This window comes from Neovison vison, chromosome 7 (assembly GCF_020171115.1).
Source record: "Neovison vison isolate M4711 chromosome 7, ASM_NN_V1, whole genome shotgun sequence".
Taxonomy (NCBI): Eukaryota; Metazoa; Chordata; class Mammalia; order Carnivora; family Mustelidae; genus Neogale; species Neogale vison.
In genome coordinates, this window is record NC_058097.1 from 1,697,441 (window position 1) to 1,719,055 (window position 21,615).

At 58.0% G+C, this 21,615-nt stretch overlaps 1 protein-coding gene across 5 annotated transcripts in view; it reads left to right on the plus strand.

Annotated features, from left to right (window-relative positions):
• The window catches only part of KLHDC4 (kelch domain containing 4), a 46,346-nt gene extending 25,661 nt beyond the window's left edge, over positions 1-20,685 (plus strand). For 4 of the 5 annotated variants that reach the window (XM_044255585.1, XM_044255587.1, XM_044255588.1 and 1 more), the window contains 7 exons: positions 8,716-8,808; positions 11,722-11,881; positions 16,579-16,654; positions 17,868-18,076; positions 18,563-18,965; positions 19,657-19,755; positions 19,914-20,685. In XM_044255585.1, the coding sequence (XP_044111520.1) occupies positions 8,716-8,808; positions 11,722-11,881; positions 16,579-16,654; positions 17,868-18,076; positions 18,563-18,965; positions 19,657-19,755; positions 19,914-19,942 (1,069 nt within the window). In that variant the 3' untranslated portion in view covers positions 19,943-20,685. The remainder of the gene's footprint in view (positions 1-8,715; positions 8,809-11,721; positions 11,882-16,578; positions 16,655-17,867; positions 18,077-18,562; positions 18,966-19,656; positions 19,756-19,913) is intronic. The other variant, XM_044255586.1, reaches the window with a different exon arrangement.
• Positions 20,686-21,615: the final 930 nt, after the last annotated feature.

Consider the following 21,615-nt stretch of genomic DNA (forward strand, 5'->3'; position numbering starts at 1 on the left):
CGTTTCAATTCCTCCTCAGGCCATGTTATAACCATTCTTGGAGGAGGGGCTTTTTCTATTCTGAGGATGAGTCACGAGACTAAGTTTGCTGTCGGGTCTCCCGGTGTGACCTTGAATCTCGGGGATTATGAGAGAAGTGGGTTCCTTTGCTCCCCAGACGTCTTGGGGCCGCCTAGCGTGGCACGCTGCTAGAGCGCATCATTTGGTAAGGTGTCAACTTTAAAGTAACTCAGGGAGTCATTTGCCTACAGGTGCTTAACCACTGTCTGTGCTGGAGCCACGGAGGGGGCTGATGCTCGAATGTTTCCTGGAGACGTCGCCGCGGCGGCCTCGGAGGGCTGGGGGCGCAAGCGGCGGCATGCCCTGTCGGACGGACGCCGTTCTGCACGGAGCTCAGATGTGTTTAAAAGCGCTCACTCCCACAACGCTACACGCGTGTTTTTGTGCCACATTTAGATCTGGCTGAGTAGGACTTGTTAATTTCCTAAGACTCCATATTTAGGAGTGACGGCAATTGAAATGTGCCCGTTGGGAGATTTGGATATAAACAGGCTCTTTTGGTTGCCTTTATTTTTCTAAAGGGGTATATAGAGTCTTTTTATAGAAAAATTTTCTCTTTTTGGTTACAAAACAGTGATACTTGGCTGCTGCCAGAAAAAGGGAATTGGTGGGCAGGAGGCTGAGCCAGGGCCTTGGGCCTGCAGCCTTCTGGCTGCCGGGCGTCCTCGGGCCGTGACAGCGGGCCGTTAGGGTCACGTAGCATTCGGGTCTCCACGTACCTCTTTTTCAAGTAGAATCGGAAGCACTATACTGGCTTAGTTGTTGAATGAAAATTCGTTCCCCAGGTTGTACTTTTAAAGTATCGTAGGAGAAGATCTCTCAGAAGGGAGCGTCCTTGTCCCCGGCATGCGAGGTGTTTTTCTTCTTACTCGGCTCTGTCACGGGCTGCCACGCAGGGTGGCCCGTCTCCTCAGCAGCCGGCACGCTGGGGACAGAAGTGGCTGCACGCTGTTGCCAGTCGAGGTCGGTGCCCAGCCACTGCAGGAATCTGCGGGTGGTGGCGTCCTGGTGGGCCCAGACCCTCCTTCAGAGACGTGTTCATTTGGTATTTTTCTCAGGAATAAAAATATGCTTACTAAATTTGTGGGTGATAGAAAGCTGGAAGGGAGAGCAGGTAAACTGGTTGACAGAGTCAGCGCCCAAAATTAACCTTTGTGGACCAAACCCAGCAAGAGGAGACCGAAGTGAGAGCAGTGTCCCTCGTGGTTGCGTGTGAATACGGCATTAAAGAGTTGACTGGAAAAGCTGCCCTTGCTAGTGGAAGAGGAGGGTTTAGTGATTTGTGATGCTGGTTGACATCAGCGCGTGGCGAGGCAGCCAGAGGCTAATGCATGAAGGTTGCATTAACAGGGTCCGGCCTCCAGGAACAGGCACGGATTACTTTTGGTTGACTTTCCCCGGACGAGTATGGTAGTCGTTTTGAGTAACACATTCCCTGGGACGTTAATGAACTGAGGGCCTTAGGGGAGAGAGGCCCCATGATCAAGCATTCGGGGAAAGGTGGGGAGAGTGGAATTGGTTCTGGATTGGAATAGGGAAGACCCTGGCAGTCCTCATGGCAGTGTGCGATGCGGCTCCTCATCTGGAAACCCTGGGCTGTTCGAACGTTGTTTTCATTTTGAGATTCTGTGTGTTTGATGGTTTGTGTTATTTTTTATTTTTTATTTTTAAAGATTTATTTATTTAGGGGCGCCTGGGTGGCTCAGTGGGTGAAGCCTCTGCCTTCGGCTCAGGTCATGATCTCAGAGTCCTGGGATCGAGCCCCGCGTCCGGCTCTCTGCCCAGCGGGGAACGCGCTTCTCGCTCTCTCTCTGCCTGCCTCTGCCTCCTTGTGATCTCTGTCAAATGAATAAAATCTTAAAAAAAGATTTATTTATTTATTTGAGAGAGCGTGGGGGCATAAGCAGGAGGGACCGAGGGAGAGAGAGTGCAAGCAGGCCGCATGCTGAGCGTGGAGCCGGATGCGGGGCTCTGTCTCCTGACCTTGAGATCACGACCTGAGCTGAAACCGAGAGTCGGACCTTAAGTGACTGCCCCACCCCGCTGCCGCTGTTAATGTATTTTTTGCGGTACCTAGTTTTGGGGGAAACTGTGTATAATGCACAAAAACAAGCGGAAAAGAACACGTTGTATAGGAAGTGCTGGGCTGTGTGGTTCAGGTCACAGCCGTCCTTTGAGGCCTGGAGCTGCCGAGGCTTTGTGGACTGGACCGGACCGAGTTCTCTTAGGCGGGGGAGCTGGGCCGTGGGAGCCACGCAGCAGCGTGCGGGAAGCAGAGGCACCTAGAGCCCGGTTCCCACACAGGAGCTGAGCTTGTAATCGGTAAGAATCCAGAAGCACACCCACGTGCCAGCTCTTTTAAAATCCGGTTGTTTTCTTGTTGTCGAGTCTGAGGAGTTCCTTGGAGATTTTGATCCTTTCTCAGATGTGTCGACTGCAAATGTTTTCTCCCAGGCGGTGGCTGCCGGTTCTCCTGTGAGCGCCTTCTGCAGAGGAGACGTTTTAAGGGTCCGCGACGTCCAGGTTGTCGGCTGTTTCACAGCTAGCTCTGTCGTCCACGCTTGTGGAGCGACGGTCTGCGTCTAGGCTCATGTTTTCACACGTGGGTGTCCGGCCATTCTAGCGCCGTGTGTCGGCGTCTTCTTGTCGCTCCGTCGCCTGGCTTTCCGTAAGGGCCGGTTGACTGTGTTTCTGGGCGCCTGATCCCGGGCTTTCTGTGCTCTGGACCGGTCTGCTTACTCCGCACTGACGCGACGCTGTCTTGATTACGTAGCTTTAGAGCAAGTCTTAAAGTCAGGTGGGTCAGTCTTCGACTTTGATCTTTTCAATATTGTGTTGGTTATTTGGGGTCTTTTTGAAAAAGAATACCGTGTTTATTTATTTGACAGGGAGAGAGAGACCCAACGAGAGAGGGAACACAGGCAAGGGGAGTGGTAGAGGGAGAAGCAGGCTTCCCGCCCAGCAGGGAGCTCGATGCTGGCTCGATCCCAGGATCCTGGGATCATGACCTGAGCCGAAGGCAGATGTTTGACGACTGAGCCCCCCAGGCGCCCCTATTTGGGGTCTTTCACCTGTCTCTGTGAACTGTAGAATCCGTTTGTCCGTACCCATAAAGCAGTTCGTGGGATTGTGGTTGAGGTTGCGTTGACCCTGTAGATCCAGGTGGGAGGAACTGGCATCGTGACGACACTGGGTCTTCAGTACACAAACGTGGACTGTCCCTCTGTGTATTTAGGTCTTTGATTGTATCTGTCATAGTGATGTAGTTTTCCTCAAATAGGTCTCGTAGATTCATACTAGGTGTTTCCTGTTGGGGGTGTTAAAATAAATGGTAATTTTGTTTTTAATTTCAAATCTCACTTGTTCACTGCTGGTATGTAGGAAAGTGGCTGACTTTTTTGTATTAATCTTGTTGCCTGCAGTGCCGCTATAATCACTAGTTCCAGGAGTTTTTGGTTAGTTCTTTCTGATTTTATACATAGATCATGTCGTTGCAACAAAAGACAGTTTTATATTTTCCTTCACAATATTTACAGTTTTTATTTCCTTTTCCCACCTTATTGCATTACGAGGACTTCTGACGCGGCGGTGAAAGAGTCGGCAAGAGGGGACGTCCCTGCCCAGTACCGGATCTTTGCCGGGAAGCTGTCAGTTTTCATCATCGAGTGCAGTGGGAGCTGCGGCTGTTTGTAGATCTTTATCGAGTGCAGAAAACTCCCCTCGGTTCCTAGATTGCTGAGAGAGTTTATCCTGAATGGGTGTAAGATTTTGACAAATGCTTTTCCTCCATCTATTGGTATGATCATGTGACTTTTCTTTCTTAGTCTGTTAATGTGCTGGGTTATAACAGTGGATTTCAGAATGTGGTACCGGCCTTGCACATCTGCATAAATCCCTCCTGGTCGCAGTGTGTACTTCTCTTTAGACTTTTCTTGGATTCAGTTTGCTGATATTGAGGATTTTGTGCATCTGTGTTTGTGAGAGGCACTGATCTGTAGTCTTTTTTTTTTTTTTTTTAAGATTTTATTTATTTCACAGAGAGCGATCACAAGTAGGCAGAGGCAGGCAGAGAGAGAGAGGGGGAAGCAGGCTCTCTGCTCTGATGCGGGACTCGATCCCAGGACCCTGAGATCATGACCTGAGCTGAAGGCAGAGGCTTAACCCACTGAGCCACCCAGGCGCCCCGTCTGCTCTCATTCTTATTATTTCTTTTCTTCTGTTTACTTCTTTTTCAAGTTTCCTGGGGTGGAAAATTAGATTATTGACTTGAGATATTTTTTCTTTTCTAATTAGTACATTTGGTCCTACAGATTTCCTTCTAAGCACTTGATTTCACTGCATCCCGCAAATTTTAATAAATTGTGTTTTCATTTTCATTCAGTTCAAAATATTCTTAAATTTTTCCTATTTTTTCTTTGACCCACATGTTATTTATAAGAATATTGTTTAACCTCTGTGTGTTTGGGACTTTTCCCAGCAATCTATTATTACTGGTTTCTAGTTTATTCCTACTGTGGCCTAACAAGCAGACATTGTCTTATTTCTGTTATTTTCAGTTCATTATGGTATGTTTTGTGGCCCAGAATGTGGTCTGTCATGGTGAATGTACTAAGGGAGCTTGAGAAGAATGTTTTTGCCCATTGTTGGATGAAGTGCTCTGTGGATTTTAGTTACATCCTGGTGATTGGTGGTGGGGTTGAGTTCAGCTCTGTCCTCATCGGTTTCCGCTGCTCTGTCCATTTTTGAGAGAGGGTCGTTGAGTTTTCCCACCGCAATGGCAAATAAGTCTGTTTCTCTTTGCAGTTCTGTTAGTTTTTGCCTCACATGGTTTGACATTCTGTCGGTTGGCGTTCTGTGTTTGGATTTGTGCGTGGTAAGATCCGTTCGTCTTTTTGGAAGGTTCATCCCTGTGTACTTAGGTGGCGCCTGCTTAAATCCCTGGTAACTTTCCTTGCTTTGACGTCTGCTCTCTCTGAAACGCAGTTACTCTGGTTTTTCTCTGGTTAGCTGGTGGCGGGTGCGTCTTCTCCGTGTGTGTACTCCTCTCTGCGTGTGTCTGCATGTTTGGGGTGGGCTCCTTGTACAGCACATGGCTGCGCTTGTGTTTTGATCCAGTCTGGCGCGCTCTGTCATTAGACGGTGGGTTTAGACGTTAGCGTTCACCGTCATTATCGGCAGACTGGATCAGTCTCCCGTGTTGTCACTGTCCTGTTTGTTGCCCTTGTCCTTTGTTCTTCTGTTTGTCTTTGACTTTTTTGGTGTTTTTTGTGGTTTTAATTGATCATGTGGTAGGATTCCAGCTTTCTCCTTTCTTAGTATATCCATTATACCAACGTTTCTGCTGTTTCGGGTGGCTCCCTGCGGTCGGCCGTGTACGTGTACAACTGACCCAAGTCCACCTTCCGATAACGTGGTACCACTTCACGAGTTGCGCAGATGCAGTGAGACGCGACATAATCTTAATTCCTTCCCTGTCGTCGTGTCATTGCTGTCTTCTCTCTCCCCCAAGAAGAAGCTGAAGAGCACGTGTGTGCAGAGGCACACACAGAGACATCGCTGCCGACTGCTGTCACTGTGCACCAGTTGTTACTTGTGAGGGGGAGACTCCGGAAAAGAGAACATATTTATTTTACCTTCACTTTATCCCTTCTTCAGTCCGTTTCCTTCGTCCGTGTGGATTCGGGTTTCCGACGCGCACACCCGGTCTTCCGCTCGCTCTCTCTCAAAGACTGCCGAACGTTTCTCGCGAGGCAGGTCTGTTGGCACCAAGTCCGTTAATCTTGGTTTGTCGGGGAAAGTCCTTCTCCTTCGTTTGTGAAGGACGCTCTCGCAGACCGCGGAGTCGGGTGCTGCTGGGGTTTCCTCCTACCGCCGTACCTCCTCGTCCACTGTCCGTGCTGCCCCGGCTTCTGAGCAGGAGCTGGACTGGATTCTCATCTTTGTCTCTCTGTAGGTAAGGTGTCGCTTCCCCATGGCTCCTTTTGGGATTTTTTCTTTACCTTTGGTTTTCTGTAATTTGAAAATGACAGTCCTTGGTATCCTTTCTTGGCATTTAGTCCGCTTCGTTCCGGTGACCTGCATCGGGGTTTGATGTCAGAGTTCAGTCTGGGGAACTTCTCACCGTTGCGTGTTGTTCTTCTGTCCCTCTGTCTTCTCCTTCCAGCCCGTCCTGCTTCTGTTTCGCCTGGAACATAATCGCCCCACGGCCCTTGGGTATTGTCCTCTGTTTTTTCCCAGTCTTGGTTCCCCTTGGTTTGGGGTTTTCCAGCTTTTCCTTGCTGTATCCTCTGGCTCTGGGGTTCTTGGCTGTGTCGGACCTGCTCGCAAGCCTGTTGGAGCCGTTCTGGGCAGCCTGCGTTTCTGTTAGTAGTTTGATCTCTCGTATTGCTTTCTGGTTCTTTCTTAGGCTTTCCGTCTCGCCGCTTTCATTGCCCGCCTGTCCCTGCACGCCGTCTGCGTTACCATCACAGCCCTAAACGTGTTCATCACAGTTGCTTTAAGATCCCTGCCTGTCTGCTTCTGGTGCTTGCTCTGAACCCGTGGGCAGATTTTTGCCTTTTGCTGCGCCTCGTACACGTCCCCTCGCTCGCGGGCTGGAATTGCTGGCCAGGAGGAGGCGTGTGAGCAGGCTGGTGCGCGTCCTGGGAGGTGGGCTCGGCTCCCTCCTAGAACTCCCAGGGCTTCTCGCTTTCTGTCCTCCCTTCGTGGGTGGGCCGCATGCCCAGACGGAGCTGGAGCCGGCCATCTCCCTTCCTCGGGTCCGTGCGCCTCTGGTACCACTGCAACCCATGGAGGGCCCTGGGTCGCTGCTTGGCCCTGAGGGTACAGAATGCTCGGGCGCTTCTCCGAACGCTCCTGCCCCTGTGCCCTGCCGCTGCCGGAGGCACGAGGGGATTGTTTGGTGGCACTTCTGTGGGAAGGCGATGGAGCCCCTCGGGTAAGTCTCCCAGTACGGAGGCCCTGTGACCGGGTCCCCCTGGAGCGTCCCACGCCGCATGTCACCGCACTGAGCCTCCTGCAGTGTGTCTGTCCAGTGCAGGTTTTCCTGACAGCGTCCGCCCGCGAGCTTCTGCTTCCAGAAGCCTCCTGTGCTCGCCCGTCGGCCTTTACTTCGGGGCCCGCCGTCCGACCTGTGCGTGAGTCAGGAAGAGTGGCCGAGTTTCATTCTGTTCAGCTTCCCGCTTGCTGGGACCGAGTGGTGACTTCCAAGTCCTTTGATCCAGACCAGAGCTCAGAGGTCCCTTCTTTCGGTTCTTTATCCCATGTATTTTTATGTTGGGTTTATTGAGATAAAATCACATTCAGTAAAATGACGGCCTTTTAACTGGACGGTTAGAGAGGAGTTTCTGCTGATACACAGACCTGTCTAACCACCGCCGTGCTCGGGACAGACGAGCTGTGCATCTGTCCGGAAAGTTCTCTCCTGCCCACTTGCTGTCAGTCCCTTGTGCTCTTTGGCCCTAGGCAGCTACTCTCATCACCATGGATGGATTTTTGCCTCTTTAAGAACCTCCTAGGGGCGCCTGAGTGGCCCAGTCAGTGAAGCGTCTGCCTTCGGCTCGGGTCATGATCTCGGGGTCTGGGGATGGAGCCCGGCGTCTGGTTCCCAGCTCAGCGGGGAGCCTGCTTCTCCCTCTGCCTCTGCCTGCTGCTCTGGCTGCTTGTGATCTCTCATTCCGTGTGCCAAATACAGAAACAGAATATTAATAGAACAAGACTCTCCTGAGCACGGAATCCCACGGTACGCGCTCTTCGGCTGCTGGCTCTTCGGCTGGGTGTGGTGTGTCTGAGACCTGTCCACGTGGCATGTCTCAGGCCACCGTCTTCCTCCGGGGCCGGGAAGTCCGCTGTAGTGAACGCACCACGCTCGATGCACTCCCTCGTCGAGGCACACCTTGGCCGCTTCCGGTGTTCGACAGGAGTAAAGCTGCTCTCGATGTGTGTGTAGGTCTTGGTACGCACTTGCGTTTTCCGATCTGAGTGAGGATCTGGCTTCCATCGCCAGGTCATGTGCCGGCACGTCTCACGGTGGAAGGAACAGTCGCGGTGGTCGCGCCGCCTTGCCCCTGCCGCCGTACTGTGCGGACGAGCCAGCTCTCGGCCCGTGGCTTCAGGAGAACTTGAGCCTGTCGTTGGGTTTTGGCTGCTAGTGGCCTGGGTAGGGACCACACTGTGCTTTGGGCTTTCGCTCCCAGCGACTGATGGCGGAGGCAGGTGACCGTCTCTTGCTGTCCTTGTTGGCCGTTCGCGTGTCTTTTCTTTCCTGTTTTCGTCTCAGCCTTCTGTTCTGCCTTTGCCTATAATCGCACTGGGTTTATCTTACTCAAAACATGCAAGAGTTTTTACGTATTCTGGGCGCAAGTCATTGGTCAGGTGAGGGCAGAAATCGCCCCCCACTTTCCGTCTCCTGTCGTTTGATTCTGTGATGGTTTATTTTGAAGAGCTGAGGTTTTCGGTTTTAACCGAGTCCAGTTTCTGTAAGGCCCTGTTTGCGCTCAGGTGTCTTTACCCAAGGTCATGGAGACGGTCTCCTGTTTGGTTCTCCACGTTTGTAGGAGCTAGTAGACTCGGTCTGGGTTACCTGCGGTCAAGTTCTCGGTCAGTGCTTGGGAACAGAACTCGGTGTAAAAAGTGGTCTCTTTCTTCCCATTCCAGATCATCGGGAGGCCCTTCCGGCCGGAGCGGACATCGGATGGTGGCCTGGAAGAGGCAGTTAGTCCTCTTTGGTGGCTTCCACGAGAGTACAAGGTTGGTACCAACCGGAGATAGCTTTCTTTCCTGGGACGGTAAGGAGTGGAATTTTTGTGGGAAGAACCACTTGGAACACGCAGAGGAGGTGCTGCCCGTCCCGAAAACCGGAGCCGGCTCCGTGGATACGCGGCGAAGCGGCAGCCCCCGCACTCTGCTCTCAGTGTGTCGAAGTCCGCAGTGCTGAGCGGCGGCTCTGCGTCCTTGTTCTGCACTGAGACCTGGGAGTGATACGGCCGATCCTGTGTAACTCGGGATTTTCCGCCTTTACCCTGGTACAGACTCGCCCGGAGGACTTGTGGAAAGTCTGGGTGCCGGGTCCCGCCCTCTGCTTTCTGACTTGGTAGGGGCGGGGTCTGAGAATCTGCCTTTCAGCAAATGTGCAGGTGGCGCTGGTGCTGCGGCCAGGGGACCCTGCTCTGAGAGCCTCTGGGCTAAAATTGAACTTGTCTGTGTCGGGGACCGTGGCGAGAGCAGAGCTGTCTGAAGAGGGGCCTCCCGCGCGCCTGTGTGTGGCCGTGTTGGTATGAGCCGCCGTGATCGTGCGTTCCGTGTGCGCTCATGTGCGGCCAGGCGCGCTGGCTCTCCAGTTGCTGGGAGCCTGTCGTCCACACCGTAGCCTCTCAGAGGTCCCGAGTTGAGTCCAGAGAAGCAGGACACGTGACAGGTCCCTGTTCTGCCACCACCGTCATGCAGTGCTGGTCTGTGTACCACGGCGACACTGTCTTGCCTGGCGAAGGCCCCTGTGTTGTGCTTTGCCTCTGACCAGGTCCCACATGGGGGAGGGCGGTCAGGGGTCTCTCCCGGTGGCCGTGTTCCACGCTTCCCTCTCCTGACCCCGTAACAGGTAGCAGAGTCCTTCGTTGATGACCCGTCCTGGCCCCTCTCCCGTTTCTCTCACTTGATCTTTCCTGACCCGTTCGCTGGATGCTGGTGTGGAGCTGGGGCCTGCGCTAGGGTCTCGCGCTGTCGCTTCCCCGGCGCCCGCTCTCGGTTGAGGGGTGGGGTGGGGGTGGGGCTCGGTTAAAGCTGCGGTTTGTCTTCGTGAGTGAACGTGTCTTATTCCTTGAGAAAAGGGGACATAAATTCTTAAAAGCTTTGGGGGGGATTTTAAAAACATAATTCAAGTTCGACAGGAGCGATTTTGTGTCCTTCAGGGTGTAACGTGGTGTAATCATGCTTCAAGATTGAGTCTCAGAGTCCACGCTGTGTTGGAGCAGCTCGAGACCCCATGTCCAAGGTGGGGAAGCCGGGCTCCCCGCTGCCTAGCGGGCTGTGGCCTCCACCGAAGAGTGCCCCCCCGCCCCCACCGGTGTGCAGGGCGTATTGCTGTGTTGGATGAGAGAGCCTGGGCTGTTGGTAAAAGTTGACACCTAAGGGATTGTCATTTATGATTTATTCTTGACTTTTTCTTTTTTAAACAAGGAATTGTCACACACACACACACACACACACACGGGGTCTGTGAGTGTGTTGGTACGTTAGTTCACCTCTTGAGTGTGAGACGGTGGGACCAGCACAGGCCCCTGGACTGGGAGCTCACAGGTTAGACAGTGGATCAAGGTCTGTAATGGTTGTAATGTGCAACGTTTTCCAAATCAGAACTGTTTTCAAAACTATTACAGTCTGTTACCTTGCTTAAACTTGCTTATGAAGTACTTACACACACAGGAAAAGGCGAAGATACCAGAAAAGCTACCTGTGCAGTCACCTTCCATATGAAACAAGTTAGTTTGGCTTTTTAAAAACCGAAGAACAGTTGATATTTACGTGTAGAATAGAATTAAAAAAAAATATTTATTTGAGAGAGAGAACGAAAGCACGAGCAGGGAGAGAGAGAAGCAGGCTCCCCGCTGAGCAAGGAGCCTGATGCGGGACCCGATCCCGAGACACTGGGACCTGAGCAGACGCCCAACCGGCTGAGCCACCAGGTGCCCCCAGGATAGTTTCTTACTGAACACCTGCAGTGCGAAATCTGCGGAAACAGTAGAATCTAGTGATGCCCTCCCGGAACTCTGAGCCTCCATGTTCCTCCGTGCACGAAAAGCCGTCCCACAGAAGGTGTGTTTCCGTGGGTGCCGTCAGGAGGGGACCTGCCAGGTGGTGGCCTGTGCCCCGTGCTGTGTGTGGCAGAGGACTCTGGTCTCTCGCCGGCGCTTCCACACGCTGGCTGCGGACCGCGCAGTCGGAGAGACACAGTTGCTCACACTGGGGGATGGCTTCCCACTGAGGGCCTGGCTGTCCTGAGCACCTGGAGAGCAACTCCTGGCATCTTCTCGTGTCTTTCTGACCCAGGGTCTCGGCTTTGCCCGTGGCTGTCCGTGACACGACGCCAGAACACCGCATCCTTGAGCCGCTGCTTTCCCTGCATGAGCTCCCGCTCACGGTCCTGTCTGCGCTCAAGTCCTTTGCCACTAAAGTCCCAGGAGCGCTAGGCAGGGCACAGCGGCAGCCCCCTTGCTGCTCCCCAGCTGCTGGGCTCGGGCCCGGGCCTGTAGGCACGCTGGTTGCAGGAGTGCTCAGCCCGACTCAGGGTCTCCACCCGGCTCTAGCCCTGCTCGGAGTGTCTCCTTCCCGAGTATGCACTTGGCTCGTAAGTCCTGAACTTAGAAGTACATGCGTGGTAACCTGATGTAATGACTTGCAGTATTGTGATTTTGCAAACTCTGTAAGGAAATTTGGTATAAGTTTCAGGCCAAAAAGGCTTTCAGCTCTAGGCAAATGACCGTGTTTCCCTAGGCTAGCATTATCTCTGGTTCCCAGACGCAATCTCACACATGCCCGGGGTCCCTTTGTGTGGATTTAATGAAACCGGTAACTTACTACAAGTGGCAGAAAATTTACCTTTAATCTGAATCAGATTCACTTTCTAATGTCCCCACCTCCTTGTTTGTGTCCCTGTGTCATCACCAGAGATTACATCTACTACAATGACGTGTATGCCTTTAACCTGGACACGTTCACGTGGAGCAGACTGTCCCCATCGGGGGCTGGGCCCACGCCTCGATCGGGCTGCCAGATGTCCGTCACCCCGCAGGGCAGCATTGTCATTTACGGGGGCTACTCGAAACAGGTAAGGATGCGGCGGGCAGGAACCAGGAGCTCCTCTCTGGCCTTGTTCACTGTCACCAGGAATGGAAACTTCCAGATAGGATTGTGAATTGGTTTATTAGGATCACTTTCTGTTGAAGTGGAAGTGGATGCAGTGTTCCCCTGTTCCCCTGGGAATGTACGGAGTCTCCTTCAGCTGTATGAAGCCACACGGTGTTGTGACGCATATGGCCGGCTTGCCACAGTGTGCAGGATTCCCTTTGGGGGGCGCGGGGGCTCTTCGTGCTGAGCCCCAGACACCAGCTACCGCGGTCCGGCAACTGTGGCGGTAGAGCCGCCAGTGCGGGCAGTGCAGGTGGGCTGGCGTGGGCGCCCCTGCGTCCCCCTCGGGGACATGCCCCCCACCCGGCATCTGTGCCTGCCCATGGCCCCGCCCCGCTGGCACGTGCCTCGGAGCCCCAGAGGGCCGAGCCGGCGTCTCCGTGCGGGCTTTTTCTTAGTCTTTAGAGTTTGAAAATGTCTCCAGCGCCAAGTGACTTAAAAGAATTAGTGAGCGCTTGACGCCCGCCCACCCAGACCCTTCTCGGTCAGCGCTCGGCTGTCCTCGCGTCCCCCTGGAGCCGCTCACACGTCCGCCGTCATCTTTCTGGGCCTGTTTCGGGGAAAAGTGCAGCATCAGGCCCTTCCCCCGAATGCTGGAGCGCGCGTAGCAGCGCATGGAGGTCAGCATTCAAGTTGGTGTAACGTATTTATTTTATATTCTCTCTGCCTCTGTCAGGGGGCTCGCACTCGTGACCCCGAGATCGAGAGGCGCGTGTCCCTCTGGCTGAGCCCGTCAGGCGCCCCTCCAAGTCCCATTTTGAATGTGTGGTTTCTCTGCCGTGATGCACAAGTTTTAAGTGTGTACCTGCTGGTCACAGAGGCGAGCGTGTGGGGGCTGGGGAGCGCTCTTCTGCCGTGCCCTTCCCCCACCCAGAGGCAGGTGCTGGGGTCTGCTTTGTCCCGCCCTTGTCCTCGACGTGTCTGTTCTGGGACTTCTGGCAGATGTGCTCGGTGGAGGAAGACATCCTTCCTTCAACGTGCTTTTGAGGTCCGACCCTGTCGCACGTGGGGTTCCTCGCTGCTTCGTGCCAAGCAGGTTCCACCACGGCAGTTTCCCGGCTCTCTGTTGGTGGCCACCAGGCTGTTTCCAGCTTTTGCCCATTAGGAACAGTGCTGCTCTGAGTGTACCTGTGCAGGTCACGTGTGGCTCTACCTTCTGGTTTCTTGGGAAGATACCCAGGAGTGGGACTGCTGGGGTCACAGGGTGGAGCGTGTCGCAGCCTTTTCTGCACCGATTGGCCACACCCTTGGCCACGCTTGATGCTGCCAGTCCTTTTTGTTCTTGGCCATACTGGCGGATGTGTGGTGTCTCACTGCGGTTTTAAATTTCATTTCCCACACGATGGAATGGGCCCTCTGACTTGGGGGCCGAGCAGGTCACCTGTGGGTGGTCGGGATGGCATAGGCAAGGAGTCTGTCCCGCAGTGGGGTAGCGCCCCGCTTCTGCCTTCTTCCCCCCCGCCTCGCCCCAGTGAGTCACGGCTCTGCCACTCAGGAAGTGGTCAGCCTTTGTTCTGAAAAGAGGGCCTAGGTTGGTTTTCTGGCCTCAGCCAGGTGTTTGACGGGAGGCCCAGGAAACAGGTTGTTTCTGCCGGGAGCTTGCGCCTACATCGTGTGCTTCGCTGTCGCCGGAGTGGGATGCAGAAGGGAATCTCGTGACGCTCATGAGCCTTGGAAGGGCCGTGCTGCCTGCTCCCAGCCGGGCTTCTCAGCAGCTGCTCTCTCCAGCTAGCGGCGCCGGCAGTGCTGCGGACCCGCCGCGGCCCTTCCCTCAGAGGTCACTTGCGCCAGGCCTCTGGTGTTTGCATCCCAGGGGAAAACTTTTCTGTTTGGCTCCGTGGGGTTGACCACAGCCGGGGAAGACTGAGTTCTGGCTGCTGTGGAATACAAGAGTCATTCCGGGTGGGCGGCGGCTGCCTGAGCCCCGACTGGAACATGCGCCCGGGTCCCGGAGCCTGCACTGGCGGAGTGCTCCTTCCTGCCCCGCGTCCCCACCCAGGGCAGGCGCCGTCGCGCACCATGGCGGTGAGTGAGCGGACAGCTGCCCGCCGGACACGGCGTCCGGCGCAGATGCCCTGGAAGCAGTTTGGGGCGGCCGGCGTAGTGGCGTCTGGACGTGCGCGGTGGGAGAGACGGCCTCGGAGTGGTTTCCTGCCCCTCGGGCGGCCACCTGAGCGCCGCAGCCGTCCCCGAACGGCCGTCGAGAGCTCTCTGCTGTTGCGCATCCGGGGGAGCCGGGATGCGATTGCGCTGACTTTGTAAAGGACCTCCCAGTGCCTAGATGCTGAGGTGGCCGGCTGGCAACACTGGCGGCTGAGAGGGGGCAGGGCCTTCTGCCCTGTGTCAGACTGGTGAGCCAGGCGTTTGTGCCTGCTTTGGAAGACGCACTTCCTGCCGTTGGGGATGACAGCTCTGGCACACGGGGTTGTTTCTGTGGGTGGTTCCGTGCTGGTTCTCTGCCGTCGGGGCGGGAACAATGAGGCTGTGGGCCTCCCTGCCCTGCCGTGCCCCTCTTCTCCCTGGGAGCTGCGGGTGCACCTTCTCCCAAGGGCATGTGGGGTCTTCCTTTGTCTCCAAAGGCCCCGGTCAGGGTGTGCTGAGGAAACTGTGGCCCTGGGAACACAGGTTCCTTGAAGGTGCTTCTCCCACGTGGTCCTTTTCACATGGTTTGACTCTCGACCTGGTTGCAGGCACTGTGTGGACCCTTTCCCCACCCTCTGGGGACAAGCTGTTCTACGGGAGGAATTGGGGAGCTGGTGGGGTGGGCAGCCCCGGGGCCGGTGCACTCTGGTCCGAACGTGTACGACGCATCCGCCTTCAGCAGAGCCCTGGCCTGCGTGCCAGCCTGCCCCAGAGCCGTGGCCCCGGGCTTGTGGCCTCACCCTTCTCAGGGAGGGATCTGGCTGGTGGGCCCGGGGAGGAGGTGTTTAATCGGTGCGGCATGGAGCAGGTTCTGACCACTGCCGGCAGCCGAACGGCACACAGGTCAGCAGGTGCGGCAGTGCAGGGGCTGCGGCTCAGCTCTGGTGTGTGTCTCTACCCCAGGTGGGGTAGTCCCTGAGCTCCTTCTGGGTCCCCCCGGCGGGCGGGGCCTCTGCGTGTGAATTCCGCTCCTGCCATGCAGACCGGCTTGAGAGAGGGAACGTCTTGTCTGAGGAGCTGGTGTGCAGACATTGCCTCACTTGAATTCTGCACATGTGTCTGGAAAGAGCACCAGAGAGGCCCACCCAGTTCCCCTTTCCGGAGACGCGGTCCGGTTCCCATGCACGGCTGATCCGAAACCCCTGGGTTTTAGGGTGGTCAGGTCACATGTCCCATCTGTGGACAGTTGGATCGTGCCTTTGTTTTCCAGAAGGAAACCAGCTTCTCCCCGCTGTAGTACATGCACACCCGTGTTTGAGAGGAGAAGACGTGCGTGTGTGTCCTGGTCTCATCTTGCATTTGGTGGAGAAGTTGGGGGGTGGGGCAGCAGCACTCCTGGTAGCCAGATCTTGGTTTCCGACCATCTCAGTGAGCGGACCCGGGGCTCCTTGGGGAAATGGCTGATTGTAGGCCTGGGTCAACAAATGTAGGGATGAGGCTGGAGGCTCTTGTGCTGTCCCCGCCCACGGAAGGGCTCACCGGAACTCGCATAAGGGGGCATGTCGGATGGACACAGGAGCCCCTGCAAGGATTCCCAGTGGCCAAAGCTGGAACTGTTTAAGCAACAAAGATAAGGAAAGCAGCTTTGATTACAGCTCAGAGTGTGGCGTAAAAATCCGTGAGTCTGTTTGATTACAAGCCGACGACTGAGGGAATAAACGAGTCGGGGGTGAGGGGCAATGCCATGGGAGCCGTGGGGCCGACTCTGCCCTTGAGGGGGAGAGTGCGCTGCCCTTCCCACACCTGCCCTGGAGGACTGGAGAGGTGCAGGCTGGGGGTGTGGGGGGTGGGCGTGACAGCCCAGTGACCGGGATCAGCAGCAGTGGTGAGTCATGGAGCCGGCGTGCCCCGCAGCAGGGATGTGTGGGGAGACGGGAGACACAGGACGGGTGAGCTACGACCTCTCCACTCTGGAGGGTCGTTGGAGCCGGGGGTTCCTGGGGCCATGTGGCCGATGGGGCTGAGAAACCTTGGTTTCGTTGTTGGAGATGCTCAGGGAAGTTGTGAAATGGTCGTGACTGGCTGGCTGGATGGTGTGTGTGATTTTGCGGGGAAGCCTGAGCACGTCGATTGAAAGATGGTGGTGCGGGGGCACGCGGGAACTGCGATGGAACTTTCCAGCGGCTTTGGGGGAAGGGCCTCCCCCTACAGCAGGGCCGCTGCAGAGCCGCAGACGCTCCCGCAAGAGCGCGCTGCAGTGTCGCTGCCGTGACGGTGCTGGTTAAGAACGGGGAGTTTGTAGCAGAGTCCGTTCTTGGTCAATAAATCATACAGCGTTTTTTAATCATAATCTGCTCAATGAGGTCAGAATTGAACTGGTTGTGGGTCCGATATTTTGGGGGCTGGTCCAAAGGAAGGCTCTGGAGGTATCCCCGCCGCACCCCGACAGGAAGCCAGATGGTGAGCTTGAGGGGCTGTGCGGGGCACCGGAGGTAGCAGCCGGCCGGTTCTCACACGGCTCCGTTTCTCTTGCAGAGAGTCAAGAAGGATGTGGACAGAGGCACCCAGCATTCAGATATGTTCCTCTTGCAGCCGGAGGATGGAAGAGAAGGTACAGGCACTGGGCTGTGGGCGTGGGCCATGGGCGTGGGCCCCAGGCTCCTCCCGGAAGCAGGGCAGAGATCCGAGAGCCCGCCTGCCCCGGGGAGGGGGCACTGGGGGCCTGGGGGTGGCGGCGAGCCCCGCACACTGTGCCGAGTCACGGGCGAGTCCTTGCCTGAGCAGGCCGGGGGCTCCGTGAATAACCCCAGGTGTCCGCGTGGTGGGGACCACCCTGGTGTGCCTCCCCTCGGATGTTGGGGATGGCCAGCGCGAGCAGCATGGACCCAGGAGCTTCCCTCAGAGCTGGGGGAAGCCATCTCCTGTCTGCCGGTTCCTGGCTTGTCCTCACTCAAGAGCAGGGGTGCCAGGATGTGGGATCTGGGCATGGTTCTCGTGAGCCACTGGCCCCCACGTTTGCTTTCTAAAGCTCAGAAAGTCCGGTAGTGGCTCGTCTGTGAGTGTTGGGGTGAGCCGGCTGTGCCGGACCCCGGTGGTGCAGCTGGTCCTGGGTCTGCCCCAGGGCTGGCAGGGCACAGGGCCTCTCCTTCCCTCCTGCCCTGACTTCCGTGAAGCCGGGCGCTTCGCAGGCAGCCAGTGCCGCTGCCCCGCAGCGTCCGAGGAGGACATCTGCCTTTTCCCCTGGGCACCAAGGTTTGGAGCCGAGAAGAAACCTGCCTGGTGTGCACATCTGGGAGCCAGAGCTGGAACCGGACTCTGTTTGAGGCACCAGCCCCTGAGCCCATGGGCTCAGCCTGTGCACCCAGGCGGCAGGCCCTGGACCGCCGGCGTGGGGTGCCACGTTCACCGGGCATGTGCTGAGAGTGAGCGTGTTGCCTGCGGGGGAGCCCGTGGTTCTGAGGCTCCTGCGCGGAGCAGCTACCTCCGGTCCGCGGTCCCCCCAGGCAGGGCATGGTGCTGCGCGAGGCTCTCCGTCACCACGGCCTGCCTGTCTCGCTCCGGTCTGGCCTCAGAGCCCCCACTGGGGCGTGCTCGGCTGGGGGGCCTCGGAGAGCACGTGGGAATACTGCTCAGTGCGCGCAGGAGCAGGTGAAACCCTGGGGCGTGATGAACTGTGTTGTCTCCACGGAGGGCTCCGCACGACTGAACTGGTGGCCTTTTGCCCGCGGTTCTGCGTTTCTGCCCGTCCCAGTCACTGAGGTCGGGCGATCCCGGCTGTGCCTGCGGCAGCTCCCCCTAACCCCGTGTTCCCTCTCCTCCAACAGGCAAGTGGACATGGACCCGGATTAATCCTGCGGGGGCCAAGCCCACTCCGAGGTCTGGCTTCGCGGTGGCCGTGACCCCAAACCATCAGACGCTGCTCTTCGGTGGTGTGTGTGACGAGGAGGAGGAGGAGAGCCTGGAGGGGGACTTCCTCAATGATCTGCACTTCTACGACGCCGCCAAGAACCGCTGGTTTGCAGGGCAGCTGAAGGTAGAGCCGCGCCTGGGGCGCGCACCCCGTGCAGGGCCACACCTGTTTTCCCTCCGTCGTGTCGGCCGGTTCTTCTGGCGAGGCTTCGGGTTGCCAGGGCCTCTCGGGTCCCACGGTGTGTGGGTCCCTGTGGGTGCTCCATCCGTCCGCGCCACAGTGGGGCCCCGGGTGGCCGTGCCCGCAGTGGGGTCCCCCTGGGGCTTCAGGTTTAGAAGAGTGGATGGGGTCGGCGGCCCACTCCAGCAGGGACTCACTGTGGTTGCAGAGCCTCTGCAGCAGACCCCGTAGACGTGCGGCCAGTGTCTGGATGCCTGGGCCTCTCTGCCTTTCTCTCAGGGGGCCACACCCGGTCGGGGGCTGTGGGCCCCCAGGCTGAACCGCAGCAGGGGCTTCTCCGGTGTGGCCTAGCCCCCCTTGGGACTCGAGGACACTGCCTGCTCCCTGCTGTCTATGGGTAAAACACATGGCCTTGCTTTTTATCAACAGGGACCTAAGTCAGAGAAGAGGAAACGTAGGCGGGGCAAAACCACAGAGCCCGAAAGTGCTGACAAGCAGGAGTGTGGAGGGGCTGGAGCCCAGGGGCCCGTGGAGGTGGTCAGAGAGGTGGTCACAGAGGATGGGACTGTGGTCACCATCAGACAGACGTTGGCTGCCCCGGGCTCGGCTGGACGGCCGCCGTCTGATGAGGAGGACAGCCCCGACAACGCCGGTGGCCCCGTGGTGGGGCCGAGCCCCCGCTCAAATGCCATGCTGGCCGTGAAGCACGGGCGGCTCTACCTCTACGGGGGCATGTTTGAGGCAGGTGACCGCCAGGTCACGCTTGGCGACCTGTATTGCCTGGACCTGCACAAGATGCAGGAGTGGACGGCTTTGGTGGAGATGGATCCAGGTGAGCCAGGGCGGAGGGACGCACCTCCTCATGGTGGGCTGGGGACCCTGTCAGAGCGCCTCTGCCACTTCTGCCTGCAGGCAGCGCCCCTCTCCCCCCGCCATCTGCCTTGTGCCACTGAGCCCACCGGCCCCTCCCCTCGCTGGGCCACAGTCACCCTGTCCCGGGGGCGGAAGCCGGTGGGCCGCCGGCTCCAGCACGGCGAGGAGCCTCACATGTGCCCTGGCGCTGTTCCGAGAGGCGATGTAGGAACACAGACCTCCCGGAGCCCCTGGTCCGAGGGTAGCCGCCTCCCAGCTGTGGCATGGGGGAGCCTCCAGGCTGCCCCTGCTCCGGTCCGCACTGCTCCGTCCCTCACCTCCACGTCCTACACAGGCAGCTGCTGGGCGCAAGCCGCTGCTCCTTTCTTTAAGGCTGGAGACTGGGAACAAAGTTAAAACTCACACTTCTGGGGAAAGTTACTCGACGGCTCTGAGACTCGTCCGTCTTCCTGCGAGACCAGGCGAGAGCCGGGAGCGGGAGAGAACCCGACGCAGTCGCGTCTTTGCCGGTCCGGCTCCTTCACCCGCCGCCGCTCGGACGCCGAGAGACCGCGTTTCCTCCGAGCGTGTGGCAGTGCCGGGGCTCAGCTGCGTCATCACCGAGTCCCGTGGGCAGGCTGACGCTCGGAACGTGCGCTCTTGCTTTCCAGGAGCTCAGGAGTGGCTGGAGGACACAGACTCCGAAGAGGACAGCAGTGAGGGCGAGAGTGCCGGGGACGGGGACGAGGACAGCGGCGCGGAGGCTGGGGGTGAGTGTGGCGGGTGGGCCGGCGAGGGGTGGCAGGAGGCCCGTGGCCGCGCCGCTCCAGAGCCAAGTGCCCCACGCCAGACCCAGACCTCAGGGGTCGCTTGGTTCCCACAGTCCTGATCTTTACTGGTAACGAGAGACTTTCGTGCTTTGCTGCAGCCGCAGTGAAGTTTGGCTTTGCTTCGTAGGCGCGCTCTCGGGGGACGCCTGAGTCTGTGCAAGGACGGTCCGTGTGGAGTGCGGCTGCCATCTGGGACGGAGCGGAGAGCGTCCTCGCTGCAGACGGCGGTGCCCGGGGCGCTCCCGTGCTCACTCTGCCACGCGGGGAGCAGGGGCCTCTGGAGCTGCCTGACCCAGGCCTCCATCCTGGGCTCGATGTGCTTCTCTCCTGCCCCCTCCTGCCCGCTCCCGACCCCTCCTTCCCCCCCCCCGTCCCCTCCTGTCCCACGGAGCTGCTCCCACACGCACGGTGCTGCCCGCCGAGCAGCTTGCTCATGGCCTGCCCGGGCCCCAGCAGTAGCGGGCGCAGCTCCCCCTGGACAACGCTGGGCCCCACGTCGAGAGGAGAGCCGCCCACGCCGTGGCAAACGCTTGTGTGACGACCCCCACGACAACCCCTGGAGTTAACCTGAGCGAGATGCGGTTCCTTCCCCTCAGTGTCCTTGGGACTGGGTGTGATTGCCAACACGCCAGCCTGGGGCGAAGCCGCGACAGAGCTGATGATCTGTGGGGCCCCCGCGCTGCAGGCAGCACCGAGAAGACGAGGTAGAAGGTGGGGTGCGGGGTGGGTGGTTTCCCTGCGGTGAGACGAGGGGCCGCGTCGTCGCCCTGCGGGTCCCGCTGGGATTTCCGGAAGTCGTCGGTGGCAGCCCCCCAGCCTCCTTCACGCTGTGTCTCTGCCGGTCTTCGAAATAAAGTTGTGTTGGCTGGGCGGCTGTGCGTGTTCTGTGCCGCTGGCTGTGCGCGGGCCTCCGAGGGACCGTCCCTGACTCCGCAGACCTGCCCCGCCGCGGGTTTCAGGAGACGCTAGAACCGCCCTGCGCTCTTTCCCTCGCAGGCTCTAGGTTGTCGTTGGCAGAGGGACAGGAGGACGGGAGGCCCGGGCTCCAGGACTCCACCGTCTCCATGTGGCACCATGCAGCGCGGGGTCACCGCGGTGGCAGCCTCGGGCGTCTGCACGTCCACCCTGGTGGGCTCCAGGCTGCGTGGCTGGAGGCCGGTTCTCATTGTGTGCTTGGGGTCAGCAGTTGGGCCTTGGAGTCCCAGCGGGCACCTTTCTTCATCTTCAGTGTCCCCTGCGGCGAGAACGTGGCACTGTTAGTTTTTAGTGACACGGCCGGCTCCTCTTGGCTCCCCGGGGTAGGCCGTCCCCGCCATTGCCTGGACGCTGACAGACGTGAGGGGCGCTGCCACCTGTGGCCGAGTGGGGCCTGGCCAGACGGCGTTTGTGCAGGGCTGAGGGCTGACCTGCCGCAGAAGGAGCCCCTCGCACCCCCACTCCCTTGCTCAGCCCTGGCAGCTTCGACAGTGGGACCTCGGCCCGTCAGACTGGCAAGCCTCTGGAGCGGAGCCTGGGGGGTTTTTTAGCAGATAGAAATCGGAAGCTGTCCCTTGGCTGTAGCGTCTGCCACGGGCCGTCGCAGGGGCCAGGCCAGGGGCCGGGCAGCACAGTACCCTTCAAGTCGACGTGGGGCAGGTTTGGTGGAAAAGCTGAGCGCTCCGGCCCCAGGGCCGTGTCTGTGCCCCTTCCCTTGGTTGCCGGGTCTTCCTCGGACACGCGGGGTGCAGTCCTGCTGGATGGCCCTCAGGCACGGCTATTAGGAGGCCGGATCTGGGGTGCGGGACCTCCCGGGTCCTCCAG